The sequence below is a fragment of the Dipodomys ordii genome, unplaced genomic scaffold (genome assembly GCF_000151885.1).
Source record: "Dipodomys ordii isolate 6190 unplaced genomic scaffold, Dord_2.0 Scaffold136, whole genome shotgun sequence".
Lineage (NCBI taxonomy): Eukaryota > Metazoa > Chordata > Mammalia > Rodentia > Heteromyidae > Dipodomys > Dipodomys ordii.
The window spans coordinates 1,765,078-1,788,981 of NW_012267352.1; the positions used below are offsets into that span (position 1 = coordinate 1,765,078).

The 23,904-nt window shown below is 37.7% G+C and overlaps 2 protein-coding genes across 4 annotated transcripts in view; one reads left to right on the plus strand and one right to left on the minus strand.

Moving 5' to 3' along the window:
• Cxadr (coxsackie virus and adenovirus receptor) overlaps nt 1-21,837 on the plus strand; it is a 57,099-nt gene extending 35,262 nt beyond the window's left edge. Inside the window, exons 4-8 of one of the 2 annotated variants that reach the window (XM_013031048.1) lie at nt 1,063-1,218; nt 2,193-2,315; nt 3,029-3,167; nt 4,975-5,158; nt 21,703-21,837. In XM_013031048.1, the coding sequence (XP_012886502.1) occupies nt 1,063-1,218; nt 2,193-2,315; nt 3,029-3,167; nt 4,975-5,158; nt 21,703-21,744 (644 nt within the window). In that variant the 3' untranslated portion in view covers nt 21,745-21,837. Of the gene's footprint in view, nt 1-1,062; nt 1,219-2,192; nt 2,316-3,028; nt 3,168-4,974; nt 6,059-21,702 lie in introns of those variants that run through there. The other variant, XM_013031046.1, reaches the window with a different exon arrangement.
• A 366-nt stretch (nt 21,838-22,203) lies between these two features.
• The window catches only part of Btg3 (BTG family, member 3), a 20,181-nt gene continuing 18,480 nt past the window's right edge, over nt 22,204-23,904 (minus strand). For both annotated transcript variants that reach the window (XM_013031050.1, XM_013031049.1), the window contains exon 5: nt 22,204-22,878. In XM_013031050.1, the coding sequence (XP_012886504.1) occupies nt 22,639-22,878 (240 nt within the window). In that variant the 3' untranslated portion in view covers nt 22,204-22,638. The remainder of the gene's footprint in view (nt 22,879-23,904) is intronic.

Genomic DNA, 23,904 nt, shown 5'->3' on the forward strand with positions numbered 1-23,904 from the left:
TTGTTTCAAAACTCAATAATGCAGTTAAATGCTTCTACTAATACTCAAGAAACTTAAGACAGTGTGAGATCTTGATTGAGAACCTTAATTGAAGATGCTCTGGTGAATATAGCAAATCCTGATGACCAACTCTAGCCGTTCCTTATTGTGATAACCATACAATTAAATTGCACTCAGTAATACATGAAGTTCAGGTGGTGGTGTATATAAGAATTGAGAGATATAAAACCCATCACCTTTATTCATAGTAATGAAGGAATAAAAGCAGTCTGGACACTTAACCAGGGTGGGAAGACAGATGTAAAACTAGCTACAGAATTTATAGGAAACCTAAGTAGTAGAAGTAAAATACTATTTCTGTTTTGCCCCGTTACCAGCATTCGTGATAATAAATCTCTTGGTTGTGAGGCTATCAGCGCACAGAGAGAAATGACTTGGCACGTATTCAGATCCTGGAGAAGAATAGATAAGAAATAGGGAGAGGAGCTTCTTTGCTTGAGTCTCAAGTGACAGTCCTCTTCTTCCTCCTTGATTTCCTTATGCATGCCCGTAAAATGGAGGAGCACGGAGCTGTGCCCAAGACATGGCCAAAACCTCCTTGGGCAATGGCTGCTTGCTGAAGTTCTTTCTTAACCTGTTCTGTGTTTGGGAAGCTGAGGAAAATGCTATTCTCACCTTTTATTGTGGTCTTTTGTTTTTTTGTCACTTTGGAGCCAAGGACCAACTGATGAGGTCTCGGTGATCATGGACCATGGTGGTGTTTAAGTAACTAAGAAGTCTATTCTGGCGAGGTGCCAGTGGCTCATGCCTGTAATCTTAGCAGCGCAGGGGACTGAGATCAGAGGATCTGGTTCAAAGCAGCCCAAGCAGGAAAATATATGAGACTCTTTATCTCCAATTAGCCACCAAAAAGCTGGAAGTGGCGCTGTGGCTCAAGTGGTAGGGCACTAGCCTTGAGCTGAAGAGCTGAGGGACAGCGCCCAGGCCCAGAGTTCAAGCCCCACAACCAACACACACACCCATTCTGTATAAAAACTTCTTTTTTTTTTTTATCTTCCTCAGTTAAGCCTTCAGGTACAAGATGTTTTGTTGATGGATCAGAAGAAATTGGAAATGATTTCAAGCTAAAATGTGAACCAAAAGAAGGTTCACTTCCCTTGCGATACGAATGGCAAAAATTGTCTGATTCCCAGAAAATGCCCACTCCATGGCTAGCAGGTATTGCCCATAATACAAATTTTATCATGTGCCAGTGCTTTGGATTTAAATTTAGTAGTGCTTATATGTGTATGTGATCGCATATTTTTAATTCACAAATACTTTTCATTTCTACAGCGTAATCAGAGCTACCATGTGAATTTTTCTGTATTTTGTAATGGCAACTCAGTGTTATATGAGTGGAAGTTTTCAATAACAAATGATTTTGCCTTTGAGAATTAGCTTTTTAGGTAGACTTTCATAAGTAGTGCGAAATGTTCATGTTCATGTTCATAAATTAGAGAGTGGCTAATATTATATGTTTTGCCTAGATTCATGTTGATGCTATGGTAATTTGCCTGTGTTATATCTGAAAGTTTAAACGAAACATTTAAAAACTTGTGGCACACTAGCTAGCTAGTTTAAAAAATGGCCAAATCTGATCACTTACTTGTTTATTACAATTGAACTCTTAAGTTCAAACTGATTTCTATGCTCTGCTTTCTTCTGTCCACCCCACCTTGGTGTTTAGTAGTTTTCTTTCTCTCTCTTTTTTTCCAACTAGAGATCAAACTGGATCATCACTTCTGACTTTCTTTTGTATGTTTCACTCGGCTAGGTGGGGTAAATAGGATTTGCACATCTTCCTGCTGCATGAAAGAGCCTTTGTGGAATGAGTTGTTGGGGTTTTTTTTGTTTTTTTGTTTTTTGAGATTTTTTTTTTTAATAGTCTGAGGTGGTGCAAAATGTTTGCAACTGCTACGCAGCAGACCGATACCCATGCTTTAGCTGAGGCTCTGTGGCTGAGGATCATGGTTAACTTTTGTCTTTATCTCAGGAAGCTTCAGGATGACTGTTAATTGTAGACAGATGCATGTGGCTCCCTGGCAGTTTGCTTGCATCATGCATTATCTGTCAAATTCAGCAGGGCTAGACTTGGTGAAAGACAGAGAACCACACATCATGTAAAACTGAGTTTGCTTTTTTCCCCATAGAAATGACTTCACCTGTTATATCTGTCAAAAATGCTACTTCTGAGTACTCTGGGACATACAGCTGCACAGTCCAGAACAGAGTGGGCTCTGATCAGTGTCTGCTTCGCCTTGATGTTGTTCCTCGTAAGAATCTTCTATCAGTTTACTTCTGTTATCTTCATAGAGCCTCCTTTAGTCAGTGAGGATGGGTTGAGGGGCAAAGGATACTAGCTAGCTTTGATTAGAACACTTGGTGACTTGGTTAGTTCCCTTTCTCCTTCACAGAGGAGGAAAATCTCCACATTTTTTGGTAAAAACCAAAAATGATATTAAGGAGGTCAAAGGTGTCAAATTAGCTTTTGTATAGTGTTCAGGGATTACAAGTAAGAGCAGCTTAAAGAAACTCTTAAACTTTTTTTAATTGTTATTATAAAGGTGATGTACAAAGGGGTTATTGTTACATAAGTAATGAACACATTCTTTTAAAAAATTTTTCTTAAAAACTTTTATTATTATAAAGGTGAGGTACAGAGGGGTTACGGTTATATAAGTCAGGTAGAGCACAGTTTTTACTGGACAATGTCACCCCTTCCCTCACTCTCTAAATGTCTTGTGTATTAACTAAGATAGATTTCAATATTAAGTAAGTTCTATTCATTTTCATCTTGATGCTAGAAACAGAGTTCAGAAGAAAATTCTATTTATACGTTTTTCTCTCTGGGATATAGCAGGTTGTATAATTTGTCTCTTAAAATTAATAGATCCAATGAAATCACTCTTTTCAGTGAGTAGCCTACCTTCAATATCATAGTTGTCCCATGGACTTTTGAAATATCGTTATTATTATCTTATTCTAGCGACGAATCGAGCTGGAACGATTGCAGGAGCGGTCATAGGAACTTTGCTTGCCCTTCTACTTATCAGTATTATCATCTTCTGCTGCCACAAAAAGCGCAGAGAAGAAAAATATGAAAAGGAAGTTCATCATGATATAAGGTAATAAAATGGAGCAGCAGCTACAAGAGATACATGGAATCTATTCTGTTTCTAAGGATTAGTTCTCTTAGCTTTACTGTTTTAGGATGGGTGAACATTTTGGTTCCTCCCTTTAACACATTTTGAAGCATTTACTTGCCACTTTCAGGTTCACAGGTCCAAACCACTTGTCAGTGTGCACCTTCAAGTTTGTTTTTTTTTTTTGAGGGGGGGTGGGTCCGGTCGTGGAGCCTGAACTCTGGGCCTTGGCGCTGTCCCTCAGCTCTTCAGCTCAAGGCTAGCACTCTATCATTGGAGCCACAGCGCCACTTCCGGCTTTTTTTTTTTCCCGGCTTACGTGGTGCTGAGGAATCGAACCCAGGGCCTCATGCATGCAAGGCAAGCGCTCTACCACTGAGCCACCTTCCCAGCCTGACCCTCAAGTTTTCTTAAGCCCTATTTTGAGTACTGTTATAAAATAGTTACAGTAAGACTGTCTGCCTTTTTATAATAAAGGGGCAGGAATAAAGTTGTCAGAAAATGGGGCAGATGTTGATGTTTTAAAAATGACCTGATAGGGGCTGGGAAGGTGGCTCAGTGGTAGAGCGCTTGCCTTGCATGCCCGAGACCCTGGGTTCGATTCCTCAGCACCACATAAGCAAAAAGAAAAAAGGCGCAAGTGGCGCTGTGGCTCAAGTGGTAGAGCACTAGCCTTGAGCTGAAGAGCTGAGGGATAGCGACCAGGCCCAGAGTTCAGGCCCCACGACCGGACCCCCCCCAAAAAAACAAAAAAAAACCCTGATAACATCAAGTGATACTAACTAGTATTGTAGAACTATTCATAGTGAAATCTTTTTGGTTTTTGAAACTCTGTAGCTTAGGCTGAACCACCATCCCTGTATTATCTTTACAGATATTCTACAAATTAGATTACAGAACTTAAAAAAATAGTAACAGGAACTAGCTACTAAGAAGGCTAAGATCAGAGGATTTCAGTTCAAAACCAGCCTAGGCAAGAAAATCCATTTGCACTCTTATCTCCAAAAGAAGTGGAGCTTGTGGCTCAAGTTGTAGAGCACTAGCTTTGAGCCACAAAGCTCAGGGACAGTGCCCAGGACCTGAACACATATATGCATGTACACACATGTGCATGTGCGCGCACACACACACACACACACACACATGCAGTAACACATGATTTAAATTCTTTCGCACTATGACAGACATTTGATAGATCTGGGGTCTGGTCTGAACAATTGTATTTTTTAAGTGCACCTAAAGTCACTGAGGTTTATATTCTTTGTCAGTGATATGAAAATTCTTATGCCTAAATTCACAGTTATTGGAAACTGAAATCTACAATGTTTTCATGTAAAGTCTTAGATGTCTTTCATTGTACAAGTGTATTTTTTTAGCGAGAAATATATAAATATATGTGTAATGCATGCTTTATATATATATAATATTATATTGCTAACACATATATGTGTATATATTAGTATTTTAGCAACTCGAAAATGTTCTGACTGTAATGAATGGATCTTCACTGATCATCTGAAACTACTTGATACTTGTTTCTCACAAGGCAATATGGTGAAATCATTCCCATCTGTGCATAAAGGCCATATTTCATTCTGTTTATTTACTACATGGGAACAAGCACATCACTCAGGATATTAGGCCCTTTGGGGCTTGTTTTTTCTGTGCCAATCACTTTAACACACTTGCCCCTTACACAACACCCTTACTCATAAACTAATACCTTGTCTAAATCTATGTTTGCAGAAATTGGTTCTTTTAACTTTTTTTGGGGGACGTTGCTTTTCAGGGAAGATGTGCCCCCTCCCAAGAGCCGGACGTCCACTGCCAGAAGCTATATTGGAAGCAATCATTCATCGCTGGGATCTATGTCTCCTTCTAACATGGAAGGCTATTCCAAGACTCCCTATAACCAAGTACCAAGCGAAGACTTTGACCGTGCTCCTCAGAGTCCTACTCTTGCTCCTGCCAAGGTAGCTGTCCCTAATCTAAGTCGAATGGGAGCCATTCCAGTGATGATTCCAGCACAGAGCAAGGATGGGTCTATCGTATAGAGCCCCTGTACTTCTTTGTGGTTTTTGGTTTGTTTTTTTTTTTACTCTGTGTTTTTTTTATTCTCTTGTTACAGGATCCTATTCACTCTAAATTTTGTCAACAGCCTCAAAATATCTCGGAAAAAAGCATTTAACAAACAGAAATGTTCACAAAATTTTGTTTGGTTCTATTGGGAAAAAAATAAGAGCATTATATAGATTGTAAAGAAAGTCACCATCTGGGGAAAAAGATAGATTTTCTTAGAGGTTGATTATAAAGGTATCAGAATATGAGTCCTGAAGTAAAAGATGTAGCACTTTGAATAATAGGTGATGCTGAAGGCATTTTAGGAGGTCTGTCTCATTTATTTATGACCCAATGGTGTTCCCCAAATTAGTTAAAATTAGTTAAAAATCTCTGGGATATCAACTTTGTTATGTTTGTACTTATTTCTGAATATTCTTTGAAAACTCTAAATGTACTTGGAGTATCTCTAATAGTACAAGATACTACAGTGTTTTAGAAAGGACTAGTTTTACTTCCAAATCATTCATAAAAATTTGAGACAGGGTCTTGTTATGTAGTCCAGGGTAGCCTCTCAATTTTCCTCAATTTCCCAAATGTTGGGATTACAGCTGTGCACTATCATTCTTGGCTCAGAAATGATTTCTTAATCATTTAATTAACTGAAAAGGCAAAAAGGACATAGTAACCTGGTTTATACATTACAGTAAAGGAATACCTGTCACACACATATCAGTGACACCTTCAGAGCAACAGTGAGGATAGGATCATTAATGCATGGGTGGTCCGTGGCGTCCAGGCCTGTCGTGGCCTGCTACCCTCACACTGCTCCTCACTTTTGATGGTGTCTTTCTATTAAGAAAAATATTATAACTTGTTTATTATCTGACAGTTATAGATTGAACTTGCCTCTAATTATGAAATGTAAATCTTAAGTGTACTCTTTTGTTTTAGAAACATGTAGTCCAATCCTAAGCTTACTCTTTTGAGTCCAGCCCCAGAAGGATGTGTTTATTTTAAACTCAGCGATCAAATATGTTTTAGGCAAGTAGCTTCCCTCCATTCCGAATTCCAGACATGGAAGAATGTGGACACTTGCTAGTATGAGGCCAAACTTGTCTTGGTGTCGATCTGCAAATCAAGCTGAGCTTTGAGAAAGTTTCAATCTTAACTTTCTCTTATTAAAGGAAAAGAACAAGGGGTGAAAGGAATACTCCTAGTTGCCAAATGTGTTAAGTGCTGTTTTAGTAGAAGAAAGTGAATTTCTTTTATTTCCCTTCAGATTATGAGGGAGCGTGGAGATAGTATATTGAGCCAACAGTTTTCTTTATAGTAAATAAGGTCTGTAATAAATTATTGCATTAGCTCCAAACCTTTTCCCTAGATTTTAGTAGGGAGTTGGTTTCTGTTCATCTCTTTGGGTGCTGTGGTGGTCAACGCTACATTATAAATATGCCGGCATGTATTTACGATTAGGCAGAGTACTGTGTATACTTTGTAATGGTAAACTTAAGGCAAATGTTTATGTGATGGATTAGTGTACAGTTTTACATCCTTGGAAGCATTTTTTAAAAACTAGGTTCTTTACATAAAATTACCTTTTATACTTGTGTTAGCATTTTCATCTGTGCCTTTTGGGGGTAATTTGATTTCTATGATGACTTCCTGGTGCCTATGAGCTGGCTGTCACCTACCTGGCAGGTGCTTAGTGGTGAAGGTACTACTGTTTCTCAAACACAGCACTGTGACACCTTCCTATCCTCTTCCTTTTACTCTTGCCTCCACCTCTTCCTCCTCCACCACCTCCTCTTCCGCATCCTCCTGTTGTTTCCCTTGTAGCATCAGTGATGATGCTATTCATAAGGATTTAAAATTTTTAATGATCCCAACACTCTTTGACTGTGTTTCTACTTTTTTTTTTTTTTTTGGGTCCGGTCGTGGGGCCTGAACTCTGGGCCTGGGCGCTGTCCCTCAGCTCTTCAGCTCAAGGCTAACGCTCTACCACTTGAGCCACAGCGCCACTTCCGGCTTTTTGCTTATGTGGTGCTGAGGAATCGAACCCAGGGCCTCATGCATGCAAGGTAAATGCTCTACCACTGAGCCACCTTCCCAGCTCCTCTACTTTTATAATAGCTATTTTTGAAAGGTAGATATTTGGCCTGTTTTATAAGGTATTGTAAGAAAAACAACAACAACACAATTTAATAATGAAGATGTTTAGATATAGCCTATCTCTGATTTTCATGCAGATTATGCTGTCAATCTAAGTAGAAATTACACAGAAAGTAGATGGGTCCAAGACTGTCTTTCTCTTAGACTACCTATTTATCTAATGCCAACTCTCACAAAATCTTTCCCAGGAAATGTATTAGTTCAGATTCATACAAACTATAATATGAAAAACAAACTTGTGAAAAAAAATAGTGTAACCATAACAGACTTCTTGGTTGTGATTAAGAGTAGATGACACAATTTCGTTTTAGGCTTATAGCACCAGTTAGTAGCCAAACTGGATCTACGTTGTACCTGAGGTACAGTTAGGTTAAATTTTCATAGGATAATTTAAAGAGAAATAATAATATGTGTTCTATAGTTCTGTGCTTTGAATATGAAGTAGTTTACACATATTCTTTTTCTTATTGACAATCTTATTAATATTTCCTTTTTAGCTTCCCATTCTCTGAGAATGTTCTCTTATTGGTTGCACTTACAAATTACTCTGTACAAATTTTTAAATTGAGTTATTTGTCAAGGGTTTGTTACAATGGAAACACAACCTGAATAGGTCTTGGGGGGAATTTAATTGGAAAAAAATCCAAATAATTCTTGGTATACATTTGTATATAAACCAATAACTGATTTCTGTCAGGTGTAGTTGACACCTGTAATCCCAGCACAGATGCAGGAGGATGGAGAGTTTCAGGCCCGCCTAGATTATCTAGTGAAATCAGTCTCAAGAAACCCAAGGCCTGGCGATAGAGCTCTGTAGTAGAATGCTTGCCTGGCATGCACAAAGGCCTGGAGTTGATCTCTAATACCAACGAAAAAGAAAAAAGTATGTGATGACAAAGATAATGTTAGACAATGCAAGAAACTTGGGAGCAAGTGAAAAGGCAAGTCAGCATCTTGATGAAATGTTAAGAACCCATTGCATGAAGTTGGCTTTCAAATTCTGTAATATAGTGCTTCCTAAAACAACTGTTCTCAATTTCTGGGTGTGTGTGCAGCATGTAAACTGAAGTTATGAATGTTTGTAGTTTTCCCTCTAGTTTTCCCGCAGCACTGTTTAGGGTTTTCACATGCCTTATTTCAGTGTGAAAAAGAAAAAAGGTCCATGTTTTATGTGGTTAATGCTTTGTTGTGTCACATACAGAGTGCTTTGTAGAAAGTGTTGGCCCAATTTTTACCTTTTAGTGTCTTGTGACATTATATATTATAAATATGTACATATATCTTTAAAATGTTCCTGTGTTTAGTGGCACAAATGTTCTGGGCAAGTTTTAATATTTCAAATGTCTTTGGATATTGCAGCAATAAAGGCAACATGTTTTGCAATAGAATCTCTTGTTTGCCTACTTTGACACTAAAATAACTGAGCAGGGAACAGTAAGAAATAAGTTGGTGAATTGTGGATCTGCTTATCTTTTTCTACAGAAGGCTGACAATTTATCCTGTGGATGGTAACACTAGCCTCTTAATTAAAATCAAGTTGTACAAAATGTTTGTCCTCTTTTGTAATTTAAGAATATAGTGGCCAGGCGCTGGTAGCTCTCGCCTACAATCCTAGCTACTCAGGAGGCCGAGATCTGAGGAACGTGGTTCAAAGCCAATCCAGGCAGGAAAGTCTGTGAGACTCTTATCTCTAATCAACCACCACAAAACTGGAAGAGGCACTGTCGCTCCAAGTAGTAGAATACTAACCTTGGGTGAAAGAGCTCAGGGACAGCACCCAGATCCTGAGTTCCAACCCTACAAAAGAACAAAACAAAACAAAAAAAGGACTATAGCAACTACCAGTTGTTGGTTTTGGTCATGTACATGAAAGATTTCATCCAAGAAGGAGCTTTGTGTCTTCTGCTAACTTGACAGAAGTTAAGAGAACCACAATTTACAATTCACTAATTGTCCCTGTGAATTTTAGTGATGAATACATTTGTACTACTGAAAAATGTACTTTGACACTTTACATTTGCAAAAATGGAACACTGACAGTGTCAATTTCAGATTTTATACTTAAAATATCTGACTTACATATCCAATGGTGCAGATTTTAAAGACTGTAAGAACAAATTTTGTTAAAACAAAATGAAAACTTGCTCTTAGTTTTGTGACTTTGTGTACTTTTGAAATAAAATCAAGAAAGCAGTTCTCTGGTTGTGGTGTGACTTTATTTTGCCTTTAAACAAATGTCCACTACAGCTTATTTATAGTAGTTCTTCCTGCTTTCCTGTGTCAAGGTTTTCTTTACTGTATATGCTTTCAAACAGGAAGAATAAATGTTGGAAGAATCACAGATCAATGAAAACATGTCAGGCAAATATTTCCCCACTTATATGACAGTATGTAATATTCTGACATTTTAGTATTTACAGTAGAAACTCAGTTTTTCAGAGGAATTAAAAATGAGTAGACATATGCACCAAATAAGTGCACATCTGTCGCAGTCCACTTCTGTTACTTTGAAAAAGCACCGTAGGCTAGGTGACTTCTAAACAACAGAAATTAGTTGCTCACAGTTCTTGCAGGCTGGCAAATCAAAGATTGAGGTGTACCTGAAGATCCATATCTTCTGATAGGACTTCAAAAATGTCACCTCTTGCTGTGTGCTCGCAGATATAAGGGAAAAAGGAACTTGTTCCAGACTCTTTTGTCAAGATACCCATTCAATTCATAGAGAGCCCTCATAACGCTGTCAAGTTCCCAAGGCCCACCCTTACGTATCACATAAAGTGTTAAGGTTTCAACATAGGAATTTTAAGAGAACACAAACTTTCATATCATAGCAACAACAGCTTATTATGGTTTACAAGCTATTTCCACCGACTGGAAATGCTGACTTGAGGCAAAAATCACATGGAGGTATTAACACTTCTGTAGGAAGATGTGTTGGGGACTGTTTTGTTTTACTAAAGCACCTATCAATCAGCACTTTGAGCTGAGTAACTGTAGTGGACTCCAGTGAATTTTAGGGTTATTACCCCACCTGGCTTCTTCCCTATAGATAGCAGCCCTACCCAACCCTCTCACTCCTACAGTTGTTGACGGTGAAAGTATTCACTAACATTGCCGAGTGTCTCCTCAGGGCAGGAGGCAAGTCACTTCCACTTGAGAACCAATGGCTTATATTCATGTGAAATTTTCTACACTGCATTCTACATTAAGAGATCAGGGCGCAGATTTAGAAGCAAGTATGTTGGAATACTGTTTATTGCTTAACAGTATGCTGGAAGATTTTAAAGAGAACTGGCAGAACAAATATTTGCATTTCTGGTAGCTGAGAAGCCATAAAATAGTTTCGCAGGATCCAGATTTTAATAAAATATGCTACGTGAAACTACTAAATATAATACTTGTTAATTTGGACCACATTTTCAATCTTGTAGCTCTTAACAGATAATCTATCTATCTGATTACTTTGTATTTAGTATCTCCATTTGACCGTCTTCATCTTTCCTATATCATTTTTGGTATGAGAATTTAGGAAGACTTGCTTAGATATTTTGGGGGGAAAAAGCCATTTCTTAATTTTCAAAAAAACCTTAAAAAAGCATATTGGCGCAGGACACCTGTAGCTCATGCTTATAAGCCTAGGTACTCAGGAGGCTGAGATCTGAGGATTGCCGTTTGAAGCCAGCCTGGGCAGAAAAGTTTGAGACTCTGATCTCCAATTAATCACAGAAAAAGCTGGAAGTGGCATGATGGCTCAAGTGGTGGAGTGCTAGCCTTTAGCAACAATGAGCTCAGGACAGTGCCTAGCCCCAGAGTTCAAGCCCCAGGATTGGCAAAAATACAAAAAAGGTAATGAGATGTCTTTTAGCGTGACAAATGCTGAATAATAATAAATGCTTTTACAAAGATTCATCTAGGGCATTGTGACCATGTTTCAGAGAGGGAACAGGGCTTGGGTAGGTAAGAGTTAGCTGTTGTCCTTTCCCGCTTCCATGGCGTGTGTTTTCCTGAGAGGCAACCGTGTGGAGTGGGAGGGAGCCCCGTCCTCATTCTAGCCTTCTTTCCTGTCTTAGTTCTTTCGGAACCTACTGCCAGGATTCCATGTTCCTAGAAAAATATTAGACCAGGAGTCAGGAGACAGGTGAAGAACAAAGTGTGTGGCCTGAGACTGGGATATCAAACCCTTTTTGGAGTATTAATTATTACTTTTGTTGGGGCAGGGTGCAATTCTGGGGCTTGAATTGTTAGTACTCTACCACTTGAGCCACAGCTCCACTTTTGGCTTTTTGGTATTTAATTGGAGATAAGGGTCAGAGACTTCCCTGCCCAGGCTAGCTCTGAATTGTGATCCTCAGATCTCAGTCTCTTGAGTCACTAGGATTACATGAGCGAGCCACTGGTGCTCAGCCTGAGTGTTAGTTTTATTAAAATGATATTGAATTAGATAACAGCATTACATAGGAATATTTTTTAATATGTCTTTCGTCATTTCTACTCTGCATCTGGTTTATAAACAAACCTTTCTCTAAAATACCATCTTTTGTAAGATAAGCATCCCCCTCCCCCACATACGTTTCCTACTCTTGTCATTCTGCAAACTCTGCACAGTAAAATGTCCACATATATTTGAAACCATCTGAGAATTGTGGATGCAGTCAGTATTGAGACAGTACACATTAGCCACCCTGTTCTCCAATCCTCTTTCCCCTTAGAAGGCTATCTCCACATTACTCAGACAGCAATAAACAAAATAATTAAAAAGCTAAAGTGAAAAAGCATCATGTATTAACGATCTAATACCAGCCAGGCGCTGTGTCAGGTACTCAATCACATGTATGTTCACAAAGCACAGACCATTCCTCATCTGCTCAGTGAGCAAGTGTTGCGTCTTTAACTCCAGATGCTAACTTTCTTTCATTTTGAGACAGAGTCTCAGAATGGCCTCAAACTTGTGATCTTCCTGCCTACACCTCCCAAAGTGGTAGAATTATAGGTGTGGACCACTGCAGCTACTTCAAACCCCAAATTCTTTTACATTTGACTGCTTCCAAATGAATTGGGGGCAAGCATACACCTTTCTCATTCAAGTTGATTACATACAAAAAGCCAGGAATAAGCAAAATGTCTCCTTTATTCAAGCCTTAACACTTCTAACTTACGGACTTAAAGGATCCCCTTTTGGCTCAACAAATTTAAAAGAGCTTGAAATCCATTTGATATGACTTGCTAACACCCTGTATTTTGTGCCCAGCAGAAATGATAGCTGGTTGCCTTTTCTGTAAACTGTCCTCCCAGAGTCCAAAAAGAATTCCAATGAGAAAATTGGATAGTAGTGATTATTTTAAATTACACACACACACATGCTTTTTTTCTTTTGCTGGTCATAGGGCTTGAACTCTGGGTCTGGGCACTGTCCCTCAGATCTTCAGCTCAAGGCTAGCACTCTACCACTTGAGCCATAGCAGCACTTCCAGCTTTTTCTGCTTATGTGGTGCTGAGGAATCGAACCAAGGGCCTCATGCATGCAAGACAAGCACTCTACCACTGAGCCGTCTTTCCAGCCCTTAAATTATATTTTGAAGAAAAGCCTTCCATATATATATATATATATTATTGCTTTGTTAACATTTGCCTATTTAAATCATGAACACTGGCTTACTCTCTAATGCCAGAAGGAGTGAAATGAATTTTAACCTGACCAAATTACGTGTGGCTACCTTGGGTCACATGATGTGTGTGTTTTGGTGCGAAAGTGGGCATGCAAGAGTAATACTTTGAAGAAAATGTGAAATGATGTTACCCCAAATTTATTTCCTAAAATTTGGTTTATATGTCCTGTAACCATCATACACATTTAAGATCTAAAAAAAAAGAAAAAAAATTAACATCTAAAATAGCCCATGGACATACCAAAAAAAAAAAGTAGAGCTACTAGTATTATTTTTTCACTTAATGTCTGTATAATTTGCCCATCACATAACAAGAAATTCTAAAGCCTCCTTCACTATTGTACAGGGCACTTTTACCTTGTCCAGAACATAGAAGATAGTATCGTTTAGTTGACAGGGCAGGGATTAGATTTCCTCTGATAGCGTGTTCAATTTTATTTTGTGTTCTCTTGGTTCTATGAGCATAACATGTCCCCTTGTCAAACTGAAAGACTAGTGGATATGGAAGGTTTATGAATTTTCCAGCACTCTTCACATTGCAGTCCTTGATCTTACCCATATCTAGAATTGCAAGGTCATTCTCTTGGTTCCTAGTCATGTTTTTATTGTTGACAGTTCTAGGATTATGAGAGGGAAAAATGTCCTACTTCCCAACATTAAGAGAGCACAGTGCCAGCGGCCAACATCCAGCTTAGAATAGTGTGTGACAGGCTAACTCATGACGCAGCTGAATCTATTTTTTTTTCCCCAGAGCTGAGGACCAAATTCAAGGCTGTTCTTCCACTGAGCTAACTCCCCAACTCCTGCATCCTTTTTTAAAAAATGCAAGATAACTAATTTTCTTTTTATTTTATTTTATTTTATTTGTGAAGATACTGTACAGAGGGGTTACAATTACATGGGCAGGATAATGCGTACATTTCTTACCAAGCATTGCAGCCTCCTCCTTTTGTTTACCCTTCACATCCCTTCCCAGCCTCCCCACTCCCCCCAATCCCAATCTTTCTCCTTCCCCCCCTTCCCCCCCCCCGCACCAACGTTGTAAAGCTCGTTTACTAATTTTCTTTACTAGCCTCATTTGTGTTGATTCCATAAAACTCTTCTGCATAAAAATTCCAGCAACTTTAAGAAACCAAAGATAGATTAAGGTCCAGAAAGAAGTAGACAACTTAATCTAACAGATCGGCCAATCTGTTGAATTTCCACACAGAAAAAATGTAGACAGGGCTGGAAAGGTGGCTCGGTAGAGCACTTGCCTTGCATGCATGAGGCCCTGGGTTCAATTCCTCAGCACCAAAAAAAGCTGGAAGTGGCACTGTGGCTCAAGTGGTAGAGCATTAGCCTTGAGCTGAAGAGCTGAGGGACAGCGCCCAGGCCCTCGACTGGACCCTCCCCCCAAAAAAAGAAAAAATGTAGACAATTCTTATGCTCATGGTGGTCCAAAGGAGAGTGAAAACTTCACAAGCTTTGTTTGGTCCTTGATTATAGTTGTTATATTTATTATGATTACCTAATACGTGTTATACTAAATATAGTATATACAACATATCTGAGTAAAATCACAATCTTTCTGCTGCTGGGGATGCAGCTAAAGTGTACAGTGATTAACCCCCTAATCCCCCCTGCATCCCATACCTTAAGACCCTGGGTTTGGTTTTTACCACCACTAAACAAAGAATCCAGTTGTCCTGCTTGTGATACAATAGATAAATGTGTGTGCGCATGTGCATGTCTCTGTGGTATTGGTGATTGAATCCAGGCCTTGCCGTGATAAGAAAGCTCTGACCTCTGATCTCTAATGCTAGCCCAGAAAATTTCTACAGTCCCTGACTTATGGTCATCTGACCATAAGGGGGGTTCCCCCCCTCCTTTTTTTTCTCTATATGGCACAAATATGGTAAGTTTTCAGTAGAAATAATAATTTGAATTTCAAGGTTTTCCTGCATGTGGTGTAATACTCCTGCTGCTAGGCCAGTGTGGTCATGAAATGCCATTCAGTCACGTACATGTTGCTTACCTATAATGTTCTGTAGGTTAAGCATATTGAATACATTTTAATTTACAATATTTTCAACAAAATAAACATAAGCCCAGGAGCATTTGTCCACCAAAAAGTTGATGACTAAAAACCATTGATATATCTTACACATTTGAAATATCTAAGGAAGGGATATTTCATTTGTAATGGAGTCACTCATACCTTTCTCACTGCTACTCCGTATCTGTCAGGAAAGAGAGATGGGACTGTAACCCTGCATAGCAATCACCTCCTACCTAACTTTTGTATAGTCCCTCAAATTTATCAGTATTGAAAATCACAATGGTATTTTCAGAATTCTTATGTGTCACATTTTTAAAGATGGTCTTCACTGTGCAATATTAATATTATTTCTGCTGAACATGGTTGTACAAAACTGTAATCCCAATACTTAGGAAGCTGAGGGCAAGCGGGTCACAAACTCAAGTTCTCCTGGTGATATAGCAAGTTTCAAGCCAGCTTGGGCTACCTGTGAAACAAACAATTGAACATAGGTTTCTATCTTGGGTCTGAACCTTCCATTCACTACTGTATGTCATAAATGTCTGTGCTTTTTTTCCCCCTGTAATGACAGCTTGATTGTTGTATTATAGATCATGTTGTATTAGTTTGGATAGATGTACTACTTAAAAAGTACACACACATACACACACACAAGAGAGTTGTGAACATCAGGTATACACATCAAGCAAGAATTTGGCAGTAAAGTGATGTGCTAATCAGCAAACTGAGATCAGGAAGATGTAGGTTTGAAGCCAGCCTGGTTAGAAAAGTTCAAGAGACCTCTTAACAACCAACAGCAAGGCACGAAGGCACATGCCTTCACTCCAGCCATGTAGGTGGCTGAGATCAGGAGAATCACAGTTTCAAGCCAGTCTAGGCAGAGAAGCTTGTGAAATTGAAGGTCAACAGAAGAAGCTGGGTGTTGTAATACATCGCTGTCATTCCAGCTGTAATGGGGAGTAAGATAGGAGCTTTGTGGTCCAGGTGGAGGGGGGAGTAGGGAGGAGCAAGACTACTCAAGATAACCAGTGCAAAAAAATGTGGAGACATGGTTCAGCAACAAAGTGTGTCTGCCTAGCAGTCTTTAGGCTGTGTCAAACCCTAGTACATCCCCCTACCACCAAAACACGAATCCCCCAAATATCTCAGCAGTACTGTTCAGTGCAGACCATCCATGCCTTATTTGCTCTCATTCTCTGTGTGCCTATGTGTGTGTGTGTGTGTCTGTGTGTGCATGAGTGCATGCTGTGCATACCCATTGCTGGGGCTTGGATTGAAGGCCTCTAGTTCTCGCTCATCTTATCATTGATATCAGGCACTTTACCCTTTGAGCCACATATCCACTTCTGGGTTTTTGCTGGTTCATTGGAGTTCAGAGTCTTGAAGTTGGTTTGCCCAGTCTGGCTTCAGTGATCTTCAGATCTCAGCTTCCTGTGTATCTAGAATAACTGGCCTTGTGTCTCCTATACACAACCAGCAGAGAGAATTAGTGGATTATAATTACACAAAAGAAGGAAACTGAATGCTGGTTCACCCACTAGTTCAGATAACAAAATGAATTACATTTTTCCATCTAACAGTCATTTTTAAATAAAGACAGAAAAAAACTTATTATTTTTTTTTTTTTAGTTCTTGGGATCAAGTGACTTGCATATGCTTGTCAAGCACTGTGTCATGAGCTATAAGTCTCACTAAGACTTGCTGTCATCTCTGATGAGTGTATTGTATTAGTACTACTGCTATATAAGTGTTGGAATTTTTTTTTTTTTGGTTGGTCGTGGGACTTGAACTTTGGGCTTGGGTGTGTCCCTGTGCTCCTCAGCTCGAGGCAAGTACTCTACCACTTGAGCTACAGCACCATTCCTGAAATTTTTTTCTATTGAGATTAATAAGATGGTTAATCAGGCTGGTTGTTCTTATTAAACTTTACAGTTTTATTAATTTGATAAAAAATGTATGGCCTACAGTACATATACTATGTGTAAATTCAAACAGTTGACATGTGTTAGGAAATTAGTCTCTATTCTTAGATCTTAAAGTAGTACTCTTATATTGGATGGAAAGAATGTCAAAGAGATCCATAGTTTATTATATAATACTGAAGACTAAATCAGTTAAGGCACATATAGTTATGAATAACATTAAGATCATTTTTGAAAAAAATAGGTAATAAAACATCCCATAATTTTTACTTGTAACCATAACTTTGGTTTTGTTCTTGTTGGTCGTGTAGCTTGAACTCAGGGCCCAAGTACTGTCCCTCAGCTCTTTTGTTCATAGAGCTTACCACTTTGAGCCACAGCTCCATTTCTGGCTTTCTGGTGGTTAATTAAGAGATGAGTCTCACAGGAACTTTCTAGTTTCAAACTGTGATCCTCAGATTGCATGAGTCACCAGTGCCTGCCCCTCTCCCCCTACCTTTTTTTAAAATAACAGTATGGGGGTATAAAAATAAGCTTCTCCATCCTCTAAAACATTAACAGTGACTATATTTTAGTGGGCTTGGATGATATTTTCTTTATGCCTCTGTGTGTGTATACATTTTTATATATAGGAATTTCTATACACAACCATACAGGAAAAATGGTCCTTTACCCTGTAACCACTAATACTTTTCAGAGAAAGGACACGTGTATTTGTAATCCAACCTTTAGCTTTGACACTGGAGAAGAATATTTGATGCCCTCTTGTGGCCAATAATTTTATAAGTGATTTGTTTTTTCTCACAAATCTGGTCTAAAGGTTATCAAAATGATTGTTTTCTAAACAATAAAAAATAATGCTTACTATTATTAATGGTTTAATGATGATGTTAATTATCTTCACAACTTTGGAACTAGCTCTTAAAAGCACGTGATCCTGAAATCACAGTATCGGGGTTTGAAGTTCTGTAGCTAGAACACCCGAGATGACCTACTTGAATATGTAAAGTAGTATTATTAGACACACATACACCTGTCCTAAGAAAGAAGGCACAACTTAATTTTGCTAGATAAAATACTTCATATGTACATGCACATATAAACTTTCATGGTAACATATCATAAATTTAGGTGAATTCTGTTATTTTTTATATTCATATTCGCCCCAAACAAACTTCATTAACATAGTAAAACTTACTGAGCATTCGATACTTTCCAGCCTTTACATAAATCAGCTCACTCTAATAAACTAAGTTCTATTATTATCCTTTCCTTTCTACTTATTTTCACCCCTGACATAACTGTCATTGACATTATTTCAACTATAGTAGACCCACGATTCTTTTATTGGCTTCACGATCTTATGTATTATGAATGAGTTATATCATTATTGCTAATAATGTTTTTTAGAAAGCATTCTTGGGCATCAATAATATATATATTTGTGAAAGTACTTCCATAGGCTATTATCAACATATCACATATTGTATTTGTATTTAATCAATCCATTCATCTTAAGTGTTTCATAAAAATGTTTGATTTTTAACCCCAGCTAGGAAATAATGGCTACCATAACAATCTAATAGAAAAGCAAGATCACCCACACATGTCAACTTTTCCCTGCCTCTAAGAACATTACTGGTAAAAAGTTGGCACTTCTTTTTTCAGACAATACGGATATCATTTAGATGTAACATTCACTTCCCAACTTTTGCTATTTTCCTTTCTTTCATTACAAATGTACTTCTTAGGTAAATGGTATTTTCCACAGTATTTCCTTAAGTAGATATTCAAATGTTAACTTTGTTGATTACTTATTTTTGCCATCCATTTGTTGTCACAAAAATAACAAGAGAAATCACATGAGAACTTTTCTAGAATGTTTTTTTTTTGTTAAAGAACATACTTTTTTTTTTTTTTTCCAGTCATGGGGCTTGAACTCTGGGCCTGGGTGCTGTCTCTTTAGCTCAAGGCTAGCGCTCTACCACTTGAGCCACAGTGCCACTTCCGGTTTTCCAGCAGTTAATTGGAGATAAGAGTCTTACGAACTTTCCTGCCAGGCCTGGCTTTGAACCGCAATCCTCAGATCTCAGCCTCCTGAGTAGCTAGGATTACAGGCGTGAGCCACCAGCTCTGGCTAGAACATATTTTTTTTTGGTTTCTAAAAAATGTATTTTATTTAAAGTTCTCTTTTGATTCAGATACTCATTTGTGTTATAATTTAATAAAGTGATAAAGTTTACAAGAGACAAAAGAACATTTTCTTCACAAGATTCTTGCTGGTGGCTCATACCTATAATCCTGCCTACTTAGGAGACTAAGATCTCAGGATCAAGGTTCAAAGCAAGCTCAGGTAGGAAAGTCTGTGTGACTCTTACCTCTAATTATCACCAAAAAGCTGGCAGTGCAACTGTGAGAACATACACTTTAAAAAGCTCTAACTACCCTTTAAAAACCCACACAACTTTACTAATATACAGAGAGGAACTATTTCCCCATAGAGGCTCAACAATATGGGAATTATTTTTAATTAGTTTACTGATTTTTACCAATTTATAACCTAAAATACATTTTTTAAATTTTTTAAAATTTTTATTTACCAAAATACCTATTTATAGGGATGGTTTCATGTGATGTTTCAACACATATACATGGTGTGTAACATTTAAACTGGACATTATTAATCTTATGATTGCCAAAGTAAATGTATTTTAGTTTGCATTTAATTACTATTCAAGTTGATAATTTATTATGGCACCCAAATTGTGAAATGATATATTAAATGTTATATTAAATACATTAAATTGTAAAATGCTTTTCACACATCTTCCTTATGGATCATTTTATAAACTTCATATGTGTATATACATGTATGTCTATGTGTGTGTGTATATATATATATATATATATATATATATGTACACACACACTAATTATATGGTTTTACCCAAACTACAGCCAAGTTATACCTGATGGTATTTTTAAAGGAATTACAAACGTGCTGTTCCCAGTTGCTGTAGGTCAGGTAATGAGTACATTTCTTTTTGGACAATGTCACCCCTTCACTCGCTGTTTTTTTCCTCCCATCTCACCTACAAGTTGTACAGTTCATTTTGACCATAGTGTCTAGGGAGTACCACTGGGGTTGGTAGTTTTCAAGTCCTATGAAATTTAAGCAAAAAGTCTTCCATTGTAAGTCCTTTCTATAGCTTCACTGGGGGTAGAAACTAAGTGGATACTTTCTTTTGTGCTATCTGTATCCATGGAATAAACATCAAACTACCCAGTAGGAGTGTTGTAGCTACTACAAGTAGCTTTGGATAAGGATTAGTGCTTCCATTTTGGTACTAGGGTTATAATTGTAAGTGAAAAGAAAACACACTTGGAAGATGGGCTGATGTAGTTAGATGGGGAGGTGATAACTTCTGCAGTGAAAAAGGTACACATATTTTGCATAGGAATTGCATGAGTCCCTCCTTTTAACTTGTGGTTTGTACAACTTTCTGGTACAATGTGTCAATGCTGAGGTGTGATCTATAATACAAAGATATTATTGCCTTTCTCCTAAATCCCAGAATATATGGAAAGATTTTTGGCACGAGTATTGTCTGTGTAAACCCCATTAAATTACAAAAAAAGAAAAAGAAAAACGTTTGTGATAAAACTTGGCTATTACTATTAAAGCAAGTTGTGTGACCTTTCAAATTACCAGCAACTGGCTGGAAATACTTGTAAACTGTAGACCTGCCTAGTTTATGTCACCGAGTTTAAGCCATGTACAACTTTAATGTATTTCTAAGACACAATACTCTGGAAATTTTATTACTCTGGAAACTTTCTACTGGTGAAAATCTGCATTACAAGATAAACTCATTTTAGGATGAAAACTGAGATGGGGTCTTGATATGTTAACCAAGTTTGAACTTCTAAACTCAAGAAATTCTCACACCTTGGCTCTTTGTTGTGAGATTATAGACATGCAGCACCATGCCCTATGATAGATTTGTCAAAATCATTGTATTAAGCTGGGGTGCTGGTGGCTCACACCTGTGATCTTAGTTACTCAGGAGGCTGGGATCTGAGGATCAAAGTTCAAAGCCAGCCTGGGCAGGAAAGTCTGTGAGACTCTTATCTCCAATTAACCAGCAGAAAACCAGAAGTGGCATTGTGGCTCAAGTGGTAGAGTTCTAGCCTTGAGCTGAGGAGCTGAGGGACAGTTCCCAGGCCCAGAGGTCAAGCCCCATGATTGAGAAAAAAAAGTTTAAAGATGAGGGTGATGGGAACAGTACAGCTGACTTTAGTTTTTATATGCTACTAATGTCCATGGCTCTGACCCGCAACCCTAACTACTCAGGAGGCTGAGATGTGAGAATTACAGTTCTAAGCCAGCTCATATAGAACATTCCATGAGTCTCTTATCTCCAATTAATTATCAACAAGCCAGAAATGGAGCTGTGGCTCAAGTGGTAGAGCACCAGCCATGGATGGAAAAAACTAAGGGACAATGCCCTGTTCCCGAGTTTAGCCAGAGTATCAGCACCATAAAAACCACCCCAAACCAAAAAGAAAAAACCCCAAAGTAAAACTCCTAAACAAAAAAAATTCTAAAAGTTACCACTTACCATGTTATAGATGTGTCTCTTTTTTTCCTTTTGTAGTTGAAGTATACTTACAAGACTGATGGACCTACAGTGGTATAAACATGAAGGACTACTGAAGAATATGAAATGTGCTATTTGACTTTATTTCCAAACTCTAGTATGAAGACTTTTATTTTTTGAAAAAAAAAAAAAGCAAAAGGAACAGATTATAGAACAGCTGCAAGAACGTTTTATTCATAGTATTAAGGCATGTAAATCAGATGGCAGATCAAATTACAATGGACTAAATTTCCATTGAGAAAAAGTCTGTATAATGGCTTGGATAGTTAAAAGAAATTATATATATTTATATTTTTAATCAACTATTATGATTAAAAATTTTGGACTTTTTTTTAAAATTTTGGACTTTTTTATGTCTACTTTGGTATATAATCTTTGGGGATTTAATAAAAAGTTGACTTTTTGAAGGAAATACTGAAATTCTTTTTTTCTTTACTAAATAAATACATTAGATAAACCTGTTTTCTTTTTTTCCATAAAGAAAAAAGCACACATTGCCATGCCTCAAACTACTTTTTATTTCAACTACATGATTTCACACAATTCTTCTAAAACAATGACATAAAATAGATTTGCTGTGTATAAATAACTTATGTAGTCTCCCATAAAGTAAATGCTCAAAGGTGCTAGAACAGATCGTCCACTTCTACAGTGTTTTCGTATCCAACAGAGTTGATGCACAATATATAAATACTCAAGTCCAATATTAAAAATTCAGGCACTTGACTAATAAAGTTTCTCAAACTATATCAATTTATCTAAAGTGCATATATACTTTTTAAGAAAGAATATTCAATAACTTTTCTAGAAAAATAAGTTTGATGGTTTGGTCCATCTAACTTCACTACTAGGAGTATGAACTCTTAACATGTAATGTGTTATAAGATATAGTCTATCTTTTACTCAACATTACACCCTCAGAATCAAAAGAAGCTAGTGAGGTGCTAACATATGAGGATTAATCCAGTGATTTCGGTCACAATGCATTCCAGGAGGAGGAACCCATGTCACTGGAACTGGGCGATACGATTTATTCTTCCTTCCTGGATTTGGATAACCAAATGGAACAGGAGGAGGATAGTGATTCTGATGGCTATGCCCTCGATACATTCCTGGCTTTTTTCTGGGCAAAGGCTGCCACACCGGAAGAGGTGGGAATATAAGTTCTGAAATCTGTAGAAAAAAGAACACAATAGTTAATCCAAAGGAAAAACTAGTTATATGTCCGGTAAAGACTAGGAGACCTTCCAGATTTCTCAATGAAGGCAAAATCATTTATCTATGATCCTAAGAGTAAATCTAAGTGGCATTCCTAAGGTCAAGTCTAAGATTGTTAAAAATATCATAATAGGTGGACAGTGCTTTGGGAACAAATGAGGAAATAAATGAACTTAAACATACTTATAATGACCTCACCCAGACACAATGAATGGAAGCTTACCCAGTCACTTAGAGAATTTTAATTACAAACAATCATGCCCCACTGACTGAACAATAATAAAACCTTAGGTATTCTACCAGAACTTTCTAGTTCATTGTGTTATAGCCAGTTTAGTTTGAGAACAAAAGCTTTTGATTATCTTTAAGTGCACATTCAAAATCTTATCCTCATTTTTGGACCTCTGCTCAGAACGTAACACCCTGTGAGTTTCAGATTTCTGTGATCTCCAGTGTGTTCTTCCAGTTTATTATTTATGTTCTATATAGCATTCTATTAATGATGAAAAATACAATGAGCAGGAGCTCCTTGCTCTTACCAGATTTAACAACCCATTTATCACTGTCAATATACCTGAAGATGAATGTATGTTGTGTCTTCATACATACCTATTTACTTAAAACACAGATGCAACACACATATTAATGTATTATGTTCAAATTTTTGTACTTTGACATACATATTATAAACATACATTTTAATTTTTATTTAGGAGAACTGCTGCCTATTTGGGCAGATGCATATTCAACTTTAGAAGCGTTAGTTTTTTAAATGTAGCTCCTTCACATTCTTGCCAATATTTGGTGCTGTTAAGACTTTAATTTGGGGCTGGGAAGGTGGCTCAGTGGTAGAGCGCTTGCCTTGCATGCATGAGGCCCTGGGTTCAATTCCTCAGCACCACATAAGCAAAAAGAAAAAAGCCGGAAGTGGCGCTGTGGCTCAAGTGGTAGAGCGCTAGCCTTGAGCTGAAGAGCTGAGGG